Source organism: Zeus faber, assembly GCF_960531495.2.
Source record: "Zeus faber genome assembly, chromosome: 2".
Taxonomy (NCBI): domain Eukaryota; kingdom Metazoa; phylum Chordata; class Actinopteri; order Zeiformes; family Zeidae; genus Zeus; species Zeus faber.
This window is the reverse complement of record NC_137189.1, coordinates 41,235,700-41,257,244: the sequence shown is the minus strand read 5'-3', so window position 1 is coordinate 41,257,244 and position 21,545 is coordinate 41,235,700. Positions and strand designations below refer to the sequence as shown.

The 21,545-nt window shown below is 44.5% G+C and overlaps 1 protein-coding gene across 2 annotated transcripts in view; it reads right to left on the bottom strand.

Annotated features, from left to right (window-relative positions):
- LOC307227253 (beta-galactoside alpha-2,6-sialyltransferase 2-like) overlaps positions 1–16,484 on the bottom strand; it is a 36,904-nt gene extending 20,420 nt beyond the window's left edge. Inside the window, exons 1-5 of one of the 2 annotated variants that reach the window (XM_079996519.1) lie at positions 16,464–16,484; positions 10,677–10,742; positions 6,174–7,051; positions 5,113–5,210; positions 797–898 (exon numbers count right to left, since the gene is read on the bottom strand). In XM_079996519.1, coding sequence (XP_079852645.1) covers positions 797–898; positions 5,113–5,210; positions 6,174–6,966 — 993 coding nt within the window. In that variant the 5' untranslated portion in view covers positions 6,967–7,051; positions 10,677–10,742; positions 16,464–16,484. Of the gene's footprint in view, positions 1–796; positions 899–5,112; positions 5,211–6,173; positions 7,052–10,676; positions 10,743–14,762; positions 14,874–16,463 lie in introns of those variants that run through there. The other variant, XM_079996520.1, reaches the window with a different exon arrangement.
- Positions 16,485–21,545: the final 5,061 nt, after the last annotated feature.

The window sequence follows — 21,545 nt, the reverse complement described above, 5'->3', positions numbered from 1 at the left end:
GGATTTTTTGAACAAAAGATATGATATATTTCAATGATACAATTGTTTCATAGTTGAGTGGTAATGATCCATTCTATATCATCATAATCCATATTTCAATATTCTCACTTGTTTCACCATTTTGGACATTTTATTATTATTATTATTATTTTTTTAACAGGTAAAAGGGGACCGTTTATGAAAAACTCACTTTTTCAGTGCTTGTACACATTCATTTGGGTCCCTGTTGGGCCTTCTAAAACACAAACTCTGAAATAAGACAACCCAGTTACCTTACTATGAGCTGTCAATTCAGAAAACATGTTATGAAACATGAAACATGGTAAATAGACAGACCCCATTGGCTCACAGGACTAGGGGCCTCAGGAGGGTGGCTCCAACCATTTAAACAGACAGCGCTGGAACAGGGTGGTTTAGAGGCATGTGAGAATGGCTAGAATGCATAATCTGAGTGGTATTTTCAGCAAAAAAACTTCAAAGACATGTTATAGGGACCCCAGAGACCTATATGAACATGTTGAAAAGGAGCATAATAGGTCCCATTTAAAAGTGGTTTGACAACGGACTGTTGTTTCTATTCTAATCAAAACATCTTCAGGGCCCGACACTAACCTTGGGATGTGGTTGCCGAGTTGGGAACCATGCATAAGCTGTTGGTTGCCAAGACTGTCAAAATTTGATTATTGAGTGATATCAATAGATAGGTCTATAGAGAGATTTCTACACAGATGCTGGTTGACTATGAGGCAACCAGGCCAATGACCCCAATCTGGTTGCCAGGGGGCAACAAACATACCTTTTGCAAGTCGATGGAGTAGGGTGCTGGGTCCCACGCCACCAGAGTCACGTTCCAGTACAGAGAGCTGGTGTTGAAATGGTGCTTCGGTCTGGCCAGGATCTGGGGGAGGGAGGAAGAGGAAGGATTAATGCTCCACATTAAGCCTTCAGACAGCCTTTCTGAACTCCATTTTCTATGTAGGAGTTATTAGTTCCTTTATTGATTTGAGGTCTGGCTAAGGCGCTGACCCAAGGGTGTGAAAGACACGTGGTTTCTCCTTGTGTAACTTGTTGTCCAGCTTTAAAGTGAAATCCAGTCACATTCGGAAGATATTACGTCGGGCTACAGGAAATTGTGCTTTGAGGTCAGCGCTCTACAGAGCAGGTAGTAGACACACATGATGAACAGAGAGGGTAAAGGTCATCCATTCAACTGGAACCCAATGTGCTTCATGCCAGTAGTGCTCAAGCTCTAAAAGTAAAATCTTTGTGTGTTAAGAACCATTCTGCCCACAAAGAGTTGGCTTCTAAATTTAAAAGTGTGGACTGACCACTAACTTAATCTAACCCTTTTCATAAACAGACTGTATCGCTACTATGAAAAACCTGTTTGGGAAAAATAAATAACGCTTGCAGAACAGCTAGATGATAAGATAATTTTTCGACAGACAGACAGACAGACAGACAGACAGACAGGACAAAAACTGAACCTAATTATATGCAAGAAGATATCTTCTTCTTCTTCGGGCTGCTCCCGTTAAGGGTGGCCTCCAATACCTTCTGTTCTGCGCATCTTCCTCCCTTACACCAACCGCCTGCATGTCCTTCCTCACCACATCCATAAACTTTCTCTTGATAAAACCTAAACAAATATACATTTATACTGCATACATAAATAAAAATAAAAGTGACCCAGGAAAAAAAAAGATTAAATTAACTAGAAAAATTTGGTCTTAAGATAAGATAACTAATGAAAAATAGTAGTGAATCAGAAAGTTGAACCTAAAATGAGGAAAAAAAACAAAAACTATCAGACAATAAACCTAAAGACAAAAACATTAAACATAACACTAACAGTTTATACAAAAACAAATAGAAAAATAATCCTAAAATCAAACAGTAAATCTGACGGCAATACAACTCAAAAATTTGCAGTAGTCATACACGTAAAAGTACAAAGCCCCTAAAGGTGCCGTGTGTAGAGTTTAGTGACATCTAGTGGTGAGGTCGCAGCTCGCAGCCAACTGAATACCCCTGGTTTGTCCCTTCTGGGCTACTATAGAAACATGGCAGTGCAACATGGCGGCCTCCGTGAAGCGTACTTGCTCCCTTTGTAGATATAAACAGATTTTAAATTCCATTTCTGCCAAGTCCGTTCCATAAATTCTACACAATGGATCTTTAAAGGAGGAGGACCAGGACGACAAGGAACAGCGTTTCCATCCTAGGAGAAGAGGCGGAGGTGGTGGAGGGTTACAGGTACCTGGGCGTTCACCTGGACAACAGACTGGACTGTGAAGGCAACACTGAGGATGTCTACAGGAATTGACAGAGCAGACTTCTTGAAGAAGCTCAGGTCCTTCAGTGTGTGCAGCAAAGATGTCGCATATCTTTCGACCAGTCGGTTGTGGCTCGTGCAGATTTCTTTGCAGTCGTCTGTTCCGGCAGCAGCATTAGAGCCAGCGACTCCAAGTAACTGAACAAACTGACAAGGAAGGCTGCCACTGTGCTGGGGCCGCTCTGGAGCCCCCAGAGCTGGTTGCGGAGAGAAGGACGTCGCACAAGCTGCGCGGCATCATGGACAACACTGCGCAGCCCCTACACAACCCACTGCTCAGACAACGGAGTCTTCGGCCCTTGGCTGAGAGGCTCCTTCTGCTCCGCTGCAATGAGGACCGTTACAGCAGGTCATTCCTGCCACCGTAATAGCCACCTACAATGACTCCCCTCTGTGCCTTGTGCTGAATGGCAACGCACATTTTACATTTACTTCACATTTCATTTCCACTTTTAAGCTGTAACTTGCACTGTTAAATTCTATTTAAATTCAATTTTTATTTTATTTATTTTGCATAGTACAGTAGTTATTTTATATGTATATACACATATGTATATATGTGTGTATGTATGTGTATCTATATATATGTGTATGTTTGTATGTGTATACTGTGCATATATATATATATATATATGTATATGTATATACAGTATGTGTTTATGCATATATGTGTATATGTATGTATTTATGTATCTATGTATGTTTGTATGTGTTTATATATCCATAAATTGTAATTAATTCAAAAAACAACATATAACCAAAAGTTATGTGTGTTTTGTCATGGATGTCATTGCTGCTGCAACACTGGAATTTCCCTTTAGGGATTGATAAAGTCTTTGTGTCTTATCTTCTCTCAAAAAATAAATACTTTGAGTAAGATACAAATGTTTATTTAACAACATTTTAATCAATAGAGAAGGTCCCGGTTGCTTCCCAGCGCTGCATGCAGGGCCACACTTTGCTGCTCAATCAGGTGGTGAACATGATAATATGATAAATGTGATGATGCAGGTCCTCATCATATACAACAGATGTTTGTGCAGTGCCAGAAAGAGCGGAGCGCACGACGCCCCACGGTCTGACAGCGACTCACAGGCGTGTGAAGAATGGTAATGAGGAGCCCGCCGCGTACCTCAGCATTACTTGTATGCATCAGTGGAATAAGAAGATCAATAATGGCAGATTAGCACAGATCAGATGGAAGACCGGCTCCCTGTGTGCGTGCGGTTGGACATAAATGTTGACAAAGTGATTCAGTTAAAGTTGTTATGGTAGAAAAGCCTATTAAATTGGGATCTCAATAGCCATACTGTAAAAGCCCTGACGTTTGTGTTTGGGTGTGTGTGTGTGTGTGTGTGTGTGTGTGTGTCTGTGTCTGTGTGTCAGTATCTCTGTGTAAACAAATGTGTGGCCCTGTGTGTTTGCGTTTGAGCATATCTTTGCATCGCCCAACGGAACCCGCTGTGCATTTTTATTTCGTGGCGAGAGGCTTTGTGTCGATTTAATGGCTTGAAAGAACATTGACATTATACAGATGGAAGAAGACTCAACCCACAACATACCATGTGACCTTAAAGTCCCTGTAAAATAAATTCCGAGATTTGTTTCCAAACCAATTATACATGTTAAAAAGTCACCGCTGAAAAACACGTGAAACGACTGTGCACAATGTCGTACTGAATTGTGTTCTTGCATTTTTGTGTTCTGGGTTTATTTGGGCCGAGCCTAAATCAGAGCTGGATGACGCATGGCGGCCTGCCTTTGCATGGCAGCGTCAGTGGGTCTCCTGCTCAATTGCGAATTACTAGAGCCTACACCAGTTTAATATCTATCTATGGCGCCTGCGTCCCACAAGTGCATCTTCCCTGGATGCCAGAACGTACATAACAGGCCGGTCTCATTTACTTTTCTGTTCCCTTCCGAGTCTGGCGGTTCACCCGGCTCCGTGCACTCCCGGATGGCGGAGCGCTGCCCTGGCTCAGCGCGAGCCCGAGGAGCACCACCACGCCACCACATGTCCTGCAACAAATATCCCAGATTTTTTTTTGCTGATACAAAAAATGATCCGATCCGTGACTCAAAACCGGGATACGATCCGAACCGTGAGTTTTGTGATGCGTTGCACCCCTACTTGAGAGAGGCTGCACCTCTCCCGCCATCGGGTGTGGACGCCCCCAGCGTCTCAGACCAGAGAGTGCAGCCCTTTTTATTTTTCCCTCCACAATTTTAATTAATAACACATTTTTCTGTGGTGTGACAAACTCAGAACACATTTATTGTTGCTTTATAGAGACTTTAAGCAGAAACCACAATGACAACATGCTGTAGCAGTTATTCAGTCATAACCCTTCCCATGCCTTCCAGCTAATGACCGAATGGGAGCGATATGGCCCATTGCATGATGCCAGATTAGGCCTAATCTTAGACTAAATCAAACGTTTAATCTGGACTAACTGAAATTACCTTTCTCAGTCATGGTGTAAAACAGGCTCAGACTTATTCAACCTTAGTCTGCCCGAGTCCAGAAGGAAGATAAGAGCTAATCCAGGCCTAAATGAAGGCTTACATTAAACCTGACCAGAGGCAGGTTTATCTTTGGATGAATGGGCGTTGCCTCCAGGTGGAGCAGGTTGATCTGGACTAAGACCAGCATCGAGACCAGACAGAAGGAGCCGACTCGTCCTCCACGACCTTAGTCCAGGACTTCCTGGTCTCTGACTAATCTCTCACAAGAAGGAAGACGTACAGATGGTTAAGACAGGAAAGGCAGCCCCCACCTGAGAGTTGATGATGCGGATGGTCGTCTTGCGCCCCACGTCTCTCTCAAAGCCCTCTGTGGGCGCCGCATTGAAGCGAAGCACTGCATCGTGGGAGTCTGAGAAAAGGGGAGTGGGAACCCAGAGACAAATGAGGTAGTCTCATAACTGAAGCGATGAACACGCCAAGATGACGCACACACAAACCTGAAAATACCAGGCTGAAGTCAACACTCTCTCTTCAAACGCACTAAATTCACAACTGTTGTGGAATAACTGGGTGAATAACTGGAAGAGTCCTGACTTTTAAAGTTCTCCCATTACTTCGACGCCATGATTATTTAGTAATGAAGATGTAAAGTGTAAAAGTGTAAGTGTAAAAGTCAGGTCATTAGATTAACTGTCCATTCAGGGGGTGAGGGATGTTTCTCACTTAGATGTGGCCGACTCCTTTTCATCCATTTTTACATTACACACATTCTCCGCATAGCAGAGACTGATGGAGTGTACAATAAGTTTTGTGTTCTGACTTTTGTTGAAGTTCACTTTTGAGAAAAAATTTTGGCTTTGTAAAATCTCCCAAATGTACCACCTTGGCAAATGTACCACCGGATAGAAGAGGGGGGTGGAAATTGATCAAAAAGACAACATCAGTATTTTCTTTAATTTGGTCTCTGTGGCTCCGCTATATAATAGTTACCCGTTTTAAATCTCATCAGCAAAACAAAATATCTGATGAAGAAAAAAGCATTACCTACATAGGCCACTAGATGACAGCAGAATTGTATCTACAGGTTGTAAATGGTATAATTGCTGTGTGATCGTTTCCTTTTATTCCCAACAACATAAGAAGTGTGTGCACTCCTTCACCTTCACACAGAGACAGGAGCACACATTTACCAGCTCGTGTAAGCAATTTCTTGGGAGCTGCTGGCAGTTAAGTGCCATAGTCAAAGGTACTTAAAAGGTGTTTGTTGAGGAAGGCCAGTGGGTTTCAGTCTTTCAGAATTTTCAAATTAATAAAGTAAACTCATTAAAAGAAGAAAAAAAAAAAGGAAGGAATTGAAGGCGTCCGTTCTCACCTATTTCCTCCCCAAGGGCAGAGTTTAGGATGGCCCCAGCCGAAGTGACCACAGCGCACGTGTTGAACTGCGACTCCTGGAGTTGCTCCAGAGGCCATGCGGGCACCAGCTTGGACCAGCCCAGGCTGGCAAAGGGCTCCTCGCTCCCATCCAGCGTCCGCAGGCGGGCCTTCGTCTTCAGCTCGCACAGTACCTCATGGCTGCTCTTCAGTTCCCTGCGCTCGCCCTTGAAGGCTACTTGGTGCTTGTTGGAGCTCAGGTAGTCCTTCAGGGCTTTCTGGAGGCGGGAGCCGAGCATCCCCGCCGAGGCGTTGCCCCTCCATAGCCTCTGCACCACCACCTTGGAACGGGACACAAATAAATCATTGTCCTCCAGGTCCCTGCGTTCTACAACCTGGCGGCTGTCCAGTCCCCAGTTTTGCAGGCTCCACCTCCGCGCCCTCTCCATCCTTATCTTCATCCTCCTCCTCTGGTAACGCAACTCCCCGTCCTCCTCAGGGTTCCAAGCGGCCGCGTCCTTGGTCCTGACTACCCTGCCCAGAGCCTCCCGCTTGGGCCCATCTGGAGGGACACTAGAGGACCCTCGCAGGGCCGAAGTGGCGCCAGGTCCCCCCTTCCCTCCCGTCTGGATCGAGGCCAAGCGGCGGATCTCTGTGCGGTAGGCGCTGGAAACCACGGAGTGGGCCCGCAGCGCCACCCAGGATCTCTGGTCCAGGAAGTGCGAGAGCTGGGACAGGAAGAGGAGGAGCCAGGCCAGGATGCCCACCATCGCCAGGTTCCTCCACTGCTTCATGCTGGCTTTGGTCACGGGATGGCGACGCCGCCGCCGCCGCTGCCTGCTAACACCGACCAGAGGTCAACGGCGGTACAGCGGGGACCTAGTGAGAGTGGAACGCATGAGAACGAAGACATTGACTCACCGGGAATTACCCAACACCTTTTTAACAGAACTTCCTGGCTTCGCCGCCTACTTAATCCTATTATCTAGATGTGTTGTATTTTACAACATTGACACACCTGCCCTTTTCCCTAACCCCGCAATGGAATTTTGGAAAACCATGTGTTTGCACCTTTTTTTCCGTGTGTTCCCACTGTTGGATGCCATCGACAGGCATGACTTTTGGTATGCATGTCCCGAGCCTACACCTGTTGCGCGCGACTTTAAATCCATCCAAACTAGCCTTGCGTCACCCGTCTTTCGATGTAGCCTTCAGGATGTGGCAATTGAGTCCAGGAGGGCGCCTCCTGATGGATAATAGGCTCCGTCCTGAGCTTGTCAAGATGTATCCCGGGCAACCACCGAATGAGTCAGTTTGTGTCTTTAAGCAAGGCGAGAGAGAAAAAAAAAAAAAAAAAAACAATGGTACCATAATCACCCACTGTGGGATTCCCGCGTCAAAGCCGGCAGTAAGTAAACCCCTATCGCTGCCAGAAACGGCTGAGGGCTTTTTTTTTTTTTGCTTTTTTTTTTTCCCGGCTGATGTAAATCACTTTCAGATCTTCGATGCTGAATCAAAACAGCGCAAGATCAAAGTGGACTCCAAAAGTAGGCTGCATCTAAATAGGTTAGAAGCTCGACTGCACAGAGCACACATTAGCAGCGTCTGTTTTGAGCCGGTGCCACGACTTGGAGCCAGTTAATGAGCAGGTAGGGACTGTCTAACAACATTATGTATTTATACTAAATACATTATGGATAATATAACGCGTTTCAGTGTCACATTGGGATACAGTATCACTATACTGTGGGACAGGGGGTCTCAACAGGGTTCGCGGACCCTAAAGGGGACCTTCAAGAGGTTCTTGGGGGTCCCCAGCAAAATTATTCATCTTTATCATTTTTTATTTATTTACAAAAGGATTGCACCAGTACAGAATAATACAATAATGATTGTTTAGATTCGACTTTCACTGTCATATCCCTGTAACTACAGTATAGAGAAGTATGGAGGTTTGGACTAAATAAATCTTATCAAATGGGGGTCTGGGTTCTAATGCAGTGGTCTTCAGCCGGAGGTACTGCAGGGGGTCCGGCAATTTTTTATTTTTTTTTATATGGAAATTGTTTTGTCTACAATTTTAGAAAAATGTATTAGAGACAAAAAAATGTATTGAGTAAACTTCAGCCAGTAACACCAGAACAGCGACGTTTCTTTTATGTCAGTAATCAGTAATGTGTTATGTGTCTTATGTTATGTTATTACTATGTTATGTTAGTGTTACGAATGTTATCAGTCATAAAATACACAACATTTTATAAAAATAAAAAAACCTAGGGGGTCCTCACTCTGTTTGTATATCCACCATGGGTGGGCCGCTGCTGCAGGACAACCTAACCAACAGGGAATTGAACGCGAGTGAATCCTTCCTAACAGTGCTGACATTAATACTGCCACCCTGAAAGGTGACAGCGCAATGGAAAAGAATGATGATTCTCGAGTGGATTCGTCTATTCTCTTGCAATCACATCGACCCAACCTGCACGCTGACTAAAGCCTTCCACTGAGCAACCCTCTGCTCGTCACAGGACAACTTTTCAACCTCGCAGCTAATTGAGCGGAAAACTCTTGAAAAGGTATTTATTCGTTGGCCAGATGGCTACGTCCCACCGTGCCTACGTCAGCACTCCACAACACCGTGCAACCGCCCAAAAACCCTCCCCGACACTTTGTTTTGGTCTCAGATCAGGGACATGGAGAGGAGAGGAGTTTTGTTGTACCAACATGAGCTGCTTACTGTATGAAGACATTCTTATATTGCCTGCGTAGTGTATCGTAGCAAGGCTTGGGAAAATCTATTTTGGAAATGGGGCAAAACCGAGCGCAGCGGGCCTTTTGGAACAAGAGTTTTATTCACTGAGGAGAGTGCAGAGAAGTCAGACACAATCACCATCTTCCATTTGACTGTATTTCACGTCAGGCCACAACTGCAGTTGCACTGAAATGAATAAAAAATGGCCCCTTCACAGAACATAAAAAAGGATGGAGCTGTAAATCACTGTGACATTTCCAGCTCGAGCCGTGTAGCTCTTCCTCAGACGCAGGCAGAGTCACACTTTTTCCTCTATTATTCTCCCATAAAATAATTTACAGCTTCAACACCGCGGAAATTCAACTCTACCGCACGACTGCCTGTTTACGAATCAGGACGAGAGGATGGATATAGGGCTATAACACCAGAGTGCCTGCTGTTAAATAATGCAAAGGGGAGGTATCCAATGTCATAAAGCACATTATAGTTTCCAGGTATAAGTATACAGAAAAAAAGAGAGACCATCCCCCTCTACATGTTGAAACTCTTAGTGGTGTGGTGTTCACAGGACCTATGGGGTCAATGACTGCAGGGGCTACACTGTGTGTGTGCGTGTGTGTGTGTGTGTGCCAGGAAGCCATCATATTTGTTTGTTCGTTCAGAACACACACACACACACACACACACACACACACACACACACACACACACACACACACACACACACACACACACACACACACACACACACACACACACACACACACACACACTTAAAAACTCCCCTCGGTCCATTCCAGCAGTCACCACGCAAGGAAGAGTGTTTCTTTCGGCACCTTAGCATACTTTCCCGAATTTGAATAAATGTATCGGAATCCGTTCATCATTCGCCATGATGTCTGCACATACATGGAATCTCAGCTGGCACGTTGCTGACGGTAGATTAATTAACCCTCAATAGGTGGCTTGGTGGCACAGTACACCGTAGGCTACACCGGTTCAATGGTACGGAGCCACGGGTTGTCAGTTCAACCCTAGGAGTGTACAACGAAGGCAATAAAAATAAAATAAAAATAAATAATAAATAAAATAATAATAATAATTATAATAAAACAACAATAACATTTATTAAGATAAATGAATAGGATTAAAAAATAATAAAAGAAAAACAATAAAAAGTTTAATAAAATAATTAAAGTCTAAATAAAATTTTAAAAATACTTTTTGACGTCCCTGTTAATATTTTACAAAGTTAAAGGGCATAGATAGTATTTCTCTATTAAAAGCTATTAAAAACTTCATTTATCCCTTCACATCCTTATATAGAGCAGCAGTTCATTGCCAACATATTGCATCCAAGTAGTTCCATGATGAACATAAAAAAAAGGTGTCTTTGCGGAAGCATTGAGCGTGACCAGTATACACCCTAGTATACACCAAAATAATTTTCGAAGATACTCAGAAAATCTTACGGAGATCCCTTGTGAATAAATATCTTATGAAAGCACCAATAGCCATCACCAAAATGTCATCAAATTATCGATACCGAGGTATTTGTCCAAAAAAGGTATTTGCGATTTTTTCAATATCGCCCCGCCAGAGCGCGTTTCTTTTCAAGTATTTTGGTGTGTCCCCACCGTTCGCCAAGTCTCTATCACAAATCAGGCGCACGACGGCATCTGCCCTCATAGGTCGTTCCGAGCGACCGCTCAATGCGGCGGCGGAGAGAAAGCAGCTTATTATTATCATTACCCGGCGTTGCGTGGGAAAAGCCACTTGCGTCTGAAGTGGTCCGCTGGGTGCAGTGCGGCCACGTGCCTGCAGGGTGGAAGTGCGAGAATTAACATGATTTCATTCCATTACAACATCCAAGCGGGAGGGCACACCGCTGTCTCTCCCTCTCTCTCTGGCGCTGTATTGGCCCGGGCTGAGCTAAACGAGAGCGACAAAGGGAGAGAGAGAGAGAGAGAGAGAGAGAGAACGAAGACGAGATAAAAGAAAGCATGGAAACAGACATTTAGGACGACAGAAATGTGCACGAGAAATGAGAAGTGCGCTTGCTCCCCGTCTGTCTGTCTCCGCCTCGGTCCGTCTATCCAGTGTGTGTGTGTGTGCATGTGTGTGCACTCTGAACATCGTCAGTGTTCTGCCATGTTTGGACGCCAGCCACCTCTCTCTCTCTCTCTCTCTCCAAACACAAGCTGCTCTCACACTAGACAGCCACATGGTTAAGGACCGAGCGGTCTGGCGCACACGCACACACACACACACACACACACACACACACACACACAAATGGAGACGGTCGCAGAGGACCTTGGAGAGGTGTTTCTGCCGAGAGAGAGAGAGAGAGAGCGACGGAGTATCCTCTTTCTGCTGACGGGCCCCCCTCCTCCCTCGTCTCCCCCTCTCGCTTGCAAAGGTCAAGGGCCGTAACCTTCCCCGGGTGGCGGCTCAGTCGGCCGACGCGTCCCCCCAGAAGCTTCTCCAAGCAACGGGCGCTTCTTGCGTTGCGCATTTGAAGAAAGAAGTGCAAGTCTTACATGGAAGGTATTGGGAATCCAGTTAAGTGTGAACGTGTTACTTTGTGTCCCAAACATTAAGGAAACTTGAGATCGATGTTGGATATGTCCCGGCAAATACAACGCGAATTTGACCAGTTTCCATCCGCTGTGCTCAGAGGACAATTGGATTGTCAATCCCAATATTTGTATTACAATTGATTGTCAACTAAAATTTTGGAAAGAAAACTGACCCACCGAGGTGACCTTTAAACGTCTGATATGGGAAACAGGCGTAGAAATCAACAATCACACAAACTAAGGACGAAATGTTTAAAATTCCTGGCCATCGAAAAATTCCACTGTTGAAAATCCTAACTTGGTGATAAAGCAATGCTGCCAAATCACAATATTATACAACCGCAGTCTTCTATGGTAGTGACTGGCAGCTGCCCAGAACAGCAACAGGATGGACTTTGACTGTTTGACTGCAGAGAGTATGTCGTCACAATAATAATAATAATAAGAGATAACCTATCTTGAGTAGAGAGTTTATGTACTAGCAGGAAATATGATCACACACACCGTATTTCTTGTTAAATTTGAAACGATAAAATATAACGATTTTAAGTCACGCTGTCCCGATATCTCGATCATTCGCTCGGGGTCAACAGCGAATCGTCATTGAGGTATAGTTCTCGGATGACGACATAATGGGGTTTTTTTCGTTTGTTTTTTTTAAGTACTTCCTGGGATTTATTTTGTGATTTCGGTGCCAATGTGGACGAGGCAAATTCGGCGCGAAAATATTCAAAGACATTCTCTCTCCCCCTGTTTGAGGCTCTTTCATGGAGGCAGAAAAAAAACAAAAAAAAAACGCCACCTCAGATAGATAGGAAAAGCCATCTGCCGCCCCTTTCCCGAACATCTTCAAAGGGAATCTGGCCAGAGTTTCTGCAAACAACTGTTATCCTCCATCACAATGACTTGGCACGTTAAAAAACAAGAACCATTACGGATTTGGATTTCTGTTCAAAAAAAAACAAAAACCCTGATATTAATTAGCTGACTTAAGACTAGATCCACCTGTTCCAACGTGTTTTATCATCCTAATTCAAGCGTGCATGTAGAATCACTTTGCCAATTGAAATGACGGTCTTATTGGCTCGCTGACTGCTGAAGGGCCAGTCCAAGATCTTGTTTTTATGTTTTTATTCCTACTTCTTCTTTATTCTCACTCCGTCTCCCTCTTCTTCCGACTATCGCTTAAATGACTCAGCTTTTGAGACGCTGGAAGACGCGTTCCCCCTGTTTCACAGGGGCCAGGCTAGTTGATCCCATCTGCAGCCATGCACTGGGCTAACGTGGTTAGCGCTCGGCCCATCGGCGCTACCCCGGTGCGCTACCCCCGGGACACGCAGGCGTGAAATTGGTATCGACCTTCTTGTCTGAGCCTGGGTAAGCTGGGCAACAAAGTTCCCCCAAAGGACCTGGAGTATCCCCTTCACGAGTCAAAGTAAAGAGATAGTAATAACTTCTTTGCTCTTCGTATTGAGTCTGATATTGCATCCAGTCTGACTTGGTGTGAGAAAACGCTTGGGTAGCGCGTATTTGATCGTGTTGCATGACTTGATGTGAATATTTGCACAGTCTAATATTCCAATATAAGCAACTGGTTCTTTCTTTCTTATTATTAATTAACCTGTTTTTTTTTGTTTTTTTACTTGAGTCATCAAAAAGTATTTCTATTGATTTCAATACCCCCACCTCTATCACAGTGGTTTTTAACGTGGGGTCCGGGGCCCCCCCACGGGTCCATCAGGGGGTTCCAGGGGGACCCCAGCAGTACTTAAACATTGCACTAACTCATATCCAACAATAAAAAATCTTCTCTGACTGGGATCCCAGAGACAACATCTTATCAAATGGGAGTTTGTGGAGGAATGCCTGTCAAATTGCAGATCCTTGGTGTAAAAGTTTTTTATTTTATATATATATATTTTTTTTTTTTTCTTGTGGGCGCCACCAGCTTGTCAAAAAAAATGTTAATCAGTTCAAATGTTTGGCAAATTTGTAAGCAGTGAGCGTTCAGCTCAACTGTTTAGGGAAAACCACTGTGGCGTCGATCTTTTTCATGTATCCAGGCAACATTGAACAAACGGGACAGAATCTTTCTCTAGTGGACCCAAGTTGGCACAGAGTCAGAGCCCCCGGTTCGCTTTTCATGGGAGGAACCGTCTGACTGAGCCAAACTACATCTCGGTGGCTTTTCTTTTTCAATCCAGTCTGAGTCTGGCACAAACCGACTTAAAAAGTGCTGTGGCAGCCCCGAAATCAGCTTTTGCGCCACTTCAGTGGGTCGGGATGGGATTCTTTATTTGTAAAAAAGCGTTTTTGTCAAACCTCAGACACAATCACCAAATCCTGTCTGTGGTGTGATCCATATTCTGATAGAGCCAATAAATACACAGCTTATGGATACAGTATTGTCAACAAAGATAAGCTTAAAATATTGCTTATTGCATTACTGTACATACTGTACATACATACTGTACATACATGCATGCATACATACATACTGTGGATACATGCATACATACATACATAATGTACATACATGCATACATACATACATACATACATACATACTGTAGATACATGCATACACACATACATAATGTACATACATGCATGCATGCATACATACATACATACATACATACATACATACATACATGCATGCATACTGTAGATAAATGCATACATACGTACTGTACATACATGCATACACATGTCATGATCACCGGGTGTCATGACATTTCACTCCATATATGTATGACCGTATGTGTATGTATGTGACAAATAATCTCTTGAACTTGAACTTGAACATAAATACATACATACAAACATACATACATAATGTACACACATGCATACATACATGCATACATACATGCATACATACATGCATACATACTTGACTTATTTTGCTTATATACATTTTGCTTTCTTTGATTTGATTCTCTGCTCCGTTTGACCAAAGGATGCACTCGTTCCACATTAAACACGCCGGGATGCAGATTCAATAACTTGCAAAGTTGCTGGATCTGGATCCACTGGATCTAAACGGAGCTGTTCAATAAAAGAAAAAGCCTTTCGCTCCCAAACCCCCACCTCCACCCCCCCCCCCCCCCACCACCACCACCACCACCACCACCACCACCACCACCACCGGCGCAATCTCCCGTCGCGAAGAGCGCGGTGCCTCCTTTCTGTTCCGCGGTTCGATTTCAACTGCACATCTCCCCGCGAAATCGCCCCGGGTCGCTTCTCCTACCTGGGCTCCTCGGCGAGACGTCTCCCCCCCGCCTCAAAACCCGAGCAGGCTCGCCGTGATCCCGGAGGGCGTCTTGGAAAATCACATCTTCGCGGTTCGCGGCGGGCTGAGCTGAGGGGACCTGCGAGACGCCGCCGCCGCCGCCGCCGCCGCCGCCAGCACCCCTGGCTCCTGGCGCGACGCGGGACCGATTCGTTCTTCGGGGAGTCGACCCGTCCGCGACCCAGTGGATGCGATCCCGAACGAGAGGAGCAGCGTGCCCAGGCACGAACGCGCAAGAGTCACAGAGGACTTAATGGGTGCAGGGAAATCGTTTAAACATAACTGATGATATATAAATGAAATAATCAAATAGATAAGTGATTTTTTTTTTTTGTTGTTTTTTCTTTTGACAGAATCACAGCCGGCCGACTCTTCTGACTCTCGTTCGATCGTTCATCCGAAGTCTCCCTCCTCTCCGGGAAAACCGAAGCGACTCGTCGAGAACCGATCTTTAAAAAAAAATTAAAAAACAAAAAAAAAGAGTCGAAGCGTTCGTCCCGTCGACGTTGGGTTGTGACGGTGTGACGGGGAATTCAGGCAACAGGGGTCGGGCGGGAGGCACGCCCCCACACCTGCAGGGATATTGCCACCGTGCACCGTGCCAATCGGACAAAAAAAATGAAAAAGCATGCGGGACATCCATCCCGTCCACCCCAAGACCGGTTCTGTTTTTACACTCTTTCTTAAAGCAGAGAGGTGATATGTCCTGCGGCTTAAGGGACGGCTTCGCCATTTTTCAACCCAGGCCCGATAAAGAAGAATGTCGGTTGATATCATAGCGCAACCTCGCTTCTTTACCGCTTATCTTTCTGTTGCAGCCTCTCGCCGTGCTTGAATGCCGTCCGCCGGGTCAAAAGTTTAAGCCGTCAAATAAATTGCAAATATTAATTGAATCCCTTTATCATCACATGCGTCCATGTGTATTCTCTTTGTTTATTTAGTGTAATATCACATTTTATTTACTTCCGAACTTCCGTTTGCAATTGCCACAACAAATCCAAAGCCCAATGTTGGTTACAGTAGGTTATCATAAGAGGCGGCACTGCTCTCTAAGTGGTGGTCGATAAATCCTTGAAAAACCTGGAAAAAATGCAAAGTTTTCAAAAAAGATTTGATGTGACATAAAGACTGTCCATATATTGTGAGCTGCCCGATTTCAACATTTTCAATGCTCACTCAAATTTACTCAAATTTGTTAAGAAACAGATTTTAGTGGACTTATAAGGACTTATAGAGCTTGTGCTCAAACCCCTTTGGCTCACAGAATTCAGGGCTTTCGGGACGGTGGCTCCTTCCACTCCCGGGAAAACGATGGATTCGGAGGGATGTTAGAATGGCTAGAATGCAATAATCTGAGTCGTGTTTTCAGCAAAAAACTTGAAAAACTTTTGGGGACCTCAAAGTCCTGTATTTAGTTGTGTAAAAAGGAGCATAATAGGTCTCCTTTAAGGCCTGGGTTGAAGAACGGCAAACCTTTCCATTTAGGCTTTGTAAATAGCTCCGCACTATCAATGGGAAGTGGAATTTCATGTTTGGTCAGAGTAGGTGAAATCCCTTTTTCAAACAAGAGGCATCTCATTGCATTGCAATTTCAAGTCAATACAGAGGTTCAGTAGGACAAATAGAAAGCCTAAGCACACAGTATTTCCGTATAATTACCTTACAAAAGCTTATCAGGGCAACACTCCCTTTTCTCTCAAGGAGCAGTGACGATCTCGTCCTGCTCTCTGTCACGTCTTCTGTTTGCCCAGCCACACTCGATGCAGTTGCAGACTTGTACGCTTGGGAGTTTGCCCACTACATTTACAAACCGCTCCCTTTCCACTAATTATGATCAAACATTAATGATGCACGTTTCGGGGCATGCACAGTAGCAATTTTATTATTATTTTTTTAAACCTGTGGCGTCAGCAAGCTGGACGCACAAGGCAGAGTGTTTTTGTATGCTATTGCATCTAGGACAGAGTTAGTCTGCAAGTGGAGTTTGACTTGTCACCCTGCAATGCAACTGTTTATTAATTATCAAGAACTGCTGCGATAACTCTGTTATACTGTAGCTGTTTGAAGCCGCAAGAGGGTGAGTGTTTGCACAAAGGCTTGCTTTTGCATCCAGCCCTACATTATGCAATCAAATTAACTAAACCAAGTCAACCAAGATGTATTTGTATTACTTGTAAAAACAGTCCCCGAAGGCTTTGCAGGCACACATTTGACGTCAAAATCAATAGCATCTCAGAGTCTTAACACCCACAAAAAAAACACTCGGGAGAAGACTAAAAAGGGAAGAAATCTGGAGAAGGAGTCACAAACAGTGGGATCCCCCTTTCAGGATGACCAGGCTGCAATGGAATGCCAAGTGGGCAACGTTATTGGCATTACACAACAAGTCTTAGACTATTCATTATGTAATATACCTCCGGTAGCAGCTTCTGAGCGATCGGTAGAAGGAGCCAGAACGGTGTGGTTAGGGACTTCATATACAGAGACATAAAGACGAAGCAAAGTAGGAATTGTTCGTCAGGGCTCTGGTGTGGTTGGAAAGAGAGCAGCTCCACTAGGTTGCATGTTCAGGCCAGTGTTGAATGCCTTGCCCGGGGGCATGCTCTGCAGGATCCAAACCTGTGACCTCCTGGGCACGTATGCCTTTGTCTCGCCTTCAGGACTTTTATCTAGTCTTTGTCTCGCATGCAAGAAATAAAACAAACCCCAGCACCCGGCCTCTTCTGAACACAGCACCCAAAGGTGTTTATGGTTTCTATTAGCGTGATCCCTGTATTTCCAAAACACCCACAGGTTCCAGTTTTGTTAAGCGCTGATCAAAGGGTTTTTTTCAGTGTCTGCCAAAACAGTGCTCCTGACACACACACACACACACACACACACACACACACACACACACACACACACACACACGTACAGGAGCGAGAGTAGACGGAGCTGCTGGGCAGCCGTTCAGCTGCTCCTGAAATCCTTTTGTTTCCCCTAAAATCCCCCCTGTGTCTTCATGTGATCGTCTTTGATCGTGTTGCATAAAAAAGGAATTGGAGGGGGATTATGCAGCGTGTGTGTGCATGTGCGCGTGTGCGTGTGCGTGTACGTGTGTGTGTGTGTGTGAGTGAGTGCATGCGGGTACCTCCAGTACATGTGGGGGTGAGTATATATAAGAGGAAAAGAGAATAAATCAGGGCTCTCACACACACACACACACACACACACACACAAACACAGCCTTGTTGAAAAGACAGTCTATTAAAACAACGCAGTCACTTCCCCATGGCCCTCCCTGGCTGAGTTAAAGTTTCATAACGGGCCACATAAGCATAAAAAGCCCTTATGAAGCACTTCGCGCCATCAATGACAACACCAACATCCAGAAAAATCCCAACGCAATGGCACACTAATGATGCAACGGCAAATTCAGAAAGTTCCCAGGCGGTGACCGGCTTTATTTTTAGCCACCGTCGGACCTGCGGGGGAACAGTGGGCTATTTGATGAGGCCGAGTCCCTTGGCAGCGCCCCAAAGCTTTGTGGGGTTCCATCCCTCTCCGTGTGCCCACATACAAGCCCCATGCTAGCCGGAACTAGGTTGTTGCCATGACAACTTTGGTAATGATGGAGGTGTGCGAGAGTCAGGGCCAGCATGAGCGTGTGTGCGTGTGTGTGTGTGTGTGTGAGAGTGTGTTCTTATAAGGACGCAAAAGACAGTGTGTGTATAACTGCCTGTGTGTGTGTGTGTGTGTGTGTGTGTGTGTGTGTGTGTGTGTGTTAAAGAGATTGTGTTTATATGCCTTTGAGAGAAAGACACAGATGATAAAGGGTCCTTGTGCACACATGGGTGCTCTGGTATCAACTGCACTGGCACTTCTAAGCCATAGTTTCTAGAAAAAGTGTGTGTTGGGATGTAGTTTCGCAGTTATATTGTTTTGACGGTATAAATTAACATTTGATCCTCCCGCTTACCTCAACCGGCATTTATTTCCTTTTTTTATACAAACACTTCTCTATTCTCTCTTCTCTGTGTCTTTGTCTTTTGTTTCTCCTGACTGTGGTGGACTAGAATAAAGCACATTTATTAACGTGAGTAGCAGCTGTACCTTATTTTGTTTGTGCATTTGAAAGATAAATAGCCCATGTTTATTTCATCCTTATATTTACCTATGCAGTATATACCGATCAGCCATAACATTAAAACCACTCAGAGGTGAAGTGAATGACATTGCTCATCTCGTTCAAATGGCACCTGTCAAGGGGTGGGATATAGTTGGCAGCAAGTGAACAGTCAGTTTGTGAAGTTGATGTGTTGGAAGTAGGAGGAATGGTCAAGCGTAAGGATCTGAGCCACTTTGACAAGGACCAAATTGTGATGGCTAGACGACTGGGTCAGGTCGAACCTGCAGGACCTACTGCTCCACAGTTTAGGCCTTTCCTGTGCACCGGCCTGGAACTTTGTAGAGCAAAATATATTATATTTACAGGACCTAAAGGATCTGCTGCTAACATCTTGGTGTGAGATACCACAGGACACCTTCAGAGGTCTTTTGGAGTCCATACCTCGACGGGTCAGAGCTGTTTTGGCGAAACGAGGGGGACCTACACAATATTAGGGAGGTGGTTCTAATGTTGTGGCTGATCGATGTATTTCCGTTTGTGTTTCCATGATATTTGTTGCGTAGGAGTTGAGACCTTTGGTGTGATTTCATTCTCGGAGACAGCCAGGAAAATTGGATTCCGCAGATCCAGTGGGTACAGAGGTCGGGGGAGCTTAACAGCTAAACCACAGTCTATGGGATTTGTCATGAACTCTTTCAAAGTGTCAATGGCCCTTGAAAAATACACGGCAGACACGACTCCATCGGGTCTAATTGCAGAACAAGTTCAGGCAACGTCAGCAAGAGATGCACAAAGCTTGCTTTCGGCGCGTGTTGACAGACCTGTGAAGCTAACAGCTGATATCACGTTCATGAGCCTTTCATCCACGGCCTCCTATCCTAACGTCCCCAGTAGACAAATGTTTCCACGGAAACACAATTTGAGGGACAGTGTGCCAGTCGAGCAGGGGGCACGAGGATAGAGCACAATAATTTTGGTATGTGTTGACACAACAGGGGTTTACGTATCCCAATTCCACAGAGTCTCGTTTCCCCCTTGCCAATGAAATAGTAATTTCCTGACTTTCAGGAGTGTGTTCTGACAATACAGACTAAGGTACATCCATATTGATTGAAGGACATTAATTCATGTCATGTGGGGGGGTTCTGAGGCTGTTCTGTTTTTTTTTTTGAAGAAAGTAACAAAACCTTCAATAATAATACTAAAATTGCTGAATGAATGCCATGGGCACACGGCATGACTTTCAAAGTCATCTGATCGCTGTACTGTTCACACTACACAACTGTCTGTCTTGGGATCAGGAATCTTGCAGTTCTGTGGCTCGCACACTGCCCGACTGATCAGTGACAGGACACATTACAAGATCTTTCACCAGAAGGAATCCCCGACACACCTCTGAGGACCCCCATGATTACATCCCTCTCCCTTTCTCCCTCATTTTGCTGTCATAGCTATCAAAGGAAGAGGCGACATGCTCAATTGCTGTTCCAATTTTCCTGGACTTAATTAACTCTGTTTTGCCGATACATGTTGTCGTCTGACGTTTTTATGCTCACGTTTTTCCATGTACATGTTGATGTTTGGTTCTATGTTTACTTATCTCACCAGTGGTGATCACCTCCTTCTTTGAGTCGTAAAGATGATTAGTTGTTTATAGACTAAAACATGGACCAAAACATGGTAAGATAGTTTTTCCAAAGAGTGGGATTGGTGGTGGTTCTGCATAACAAAAAGCTGTGCTCTTGTCATCCTACAGGTCGTCCACAGGACAGAGTTATTGCAGCAGTTCTTGATGATCAAAGAACTAATAAAGAGTTCCATTGTAGATTGAGAAGTTGATCGCCACTTGAAGACTAACTCTGTCCTAGATGTAATGGCATACAAATACTCTGTGCTCTATGCCAAGTATAGTGACAGCGTAAATAATGAAAAAAAAAGAAAAAAATAATAATCCCCAAAGGGTCTGTAGAGCCTTTGGGGATTATTATTTATTTCTTTTTCAACATGTACAATTTTCTTTTTTTTCTTTCTTCTGGAGGACCTTTTATGAGGCCCCCCGGGGAAAATGACAAGGAGCAACCCCCAGAAAGCGGCCTGCTAGAGATCTTCAGGCACAGGCACAGGACAGGTGAGTAGCGACTGAGGGTCGGCTAACATTTGGAAGGGAATCCAGGCTAGTAAACAGGGGTGCACATAACCATTTTGGTCTTGTTCTCAGGGGAGAACCTTGGGTTGTTGCTTGGTCCTCACCTTTTATTTTTAATAAATGTTTTCCATGACCCACCTCACAGGATGAAGAAAATAGAGAGATACATGGATAACGTGACATGTACTTTAATTCCAATTGAAATGAATAAAAGTAGTACAACAAAATGTCTGTTCTTTAAAGCCCCATAATATGTAGCTTTCTAATTAAATGACTGCTCTTTCAGCTCTGAAAACTAAATGAAACGACCGCTCTTCAAGCACTGAAAAATAAATTAAATGACAGCTTTTTAAGCACTGACAACAAGTTACTGCTATTTAAAAGCACTAAAAGTTCTGTTATCTTACAGGGTGTCATCATCATCATCATCACTCCTCCTCCTCCTGACTTTCTTCCTCTATTTCAAAAACAGTAGAAGATGCAG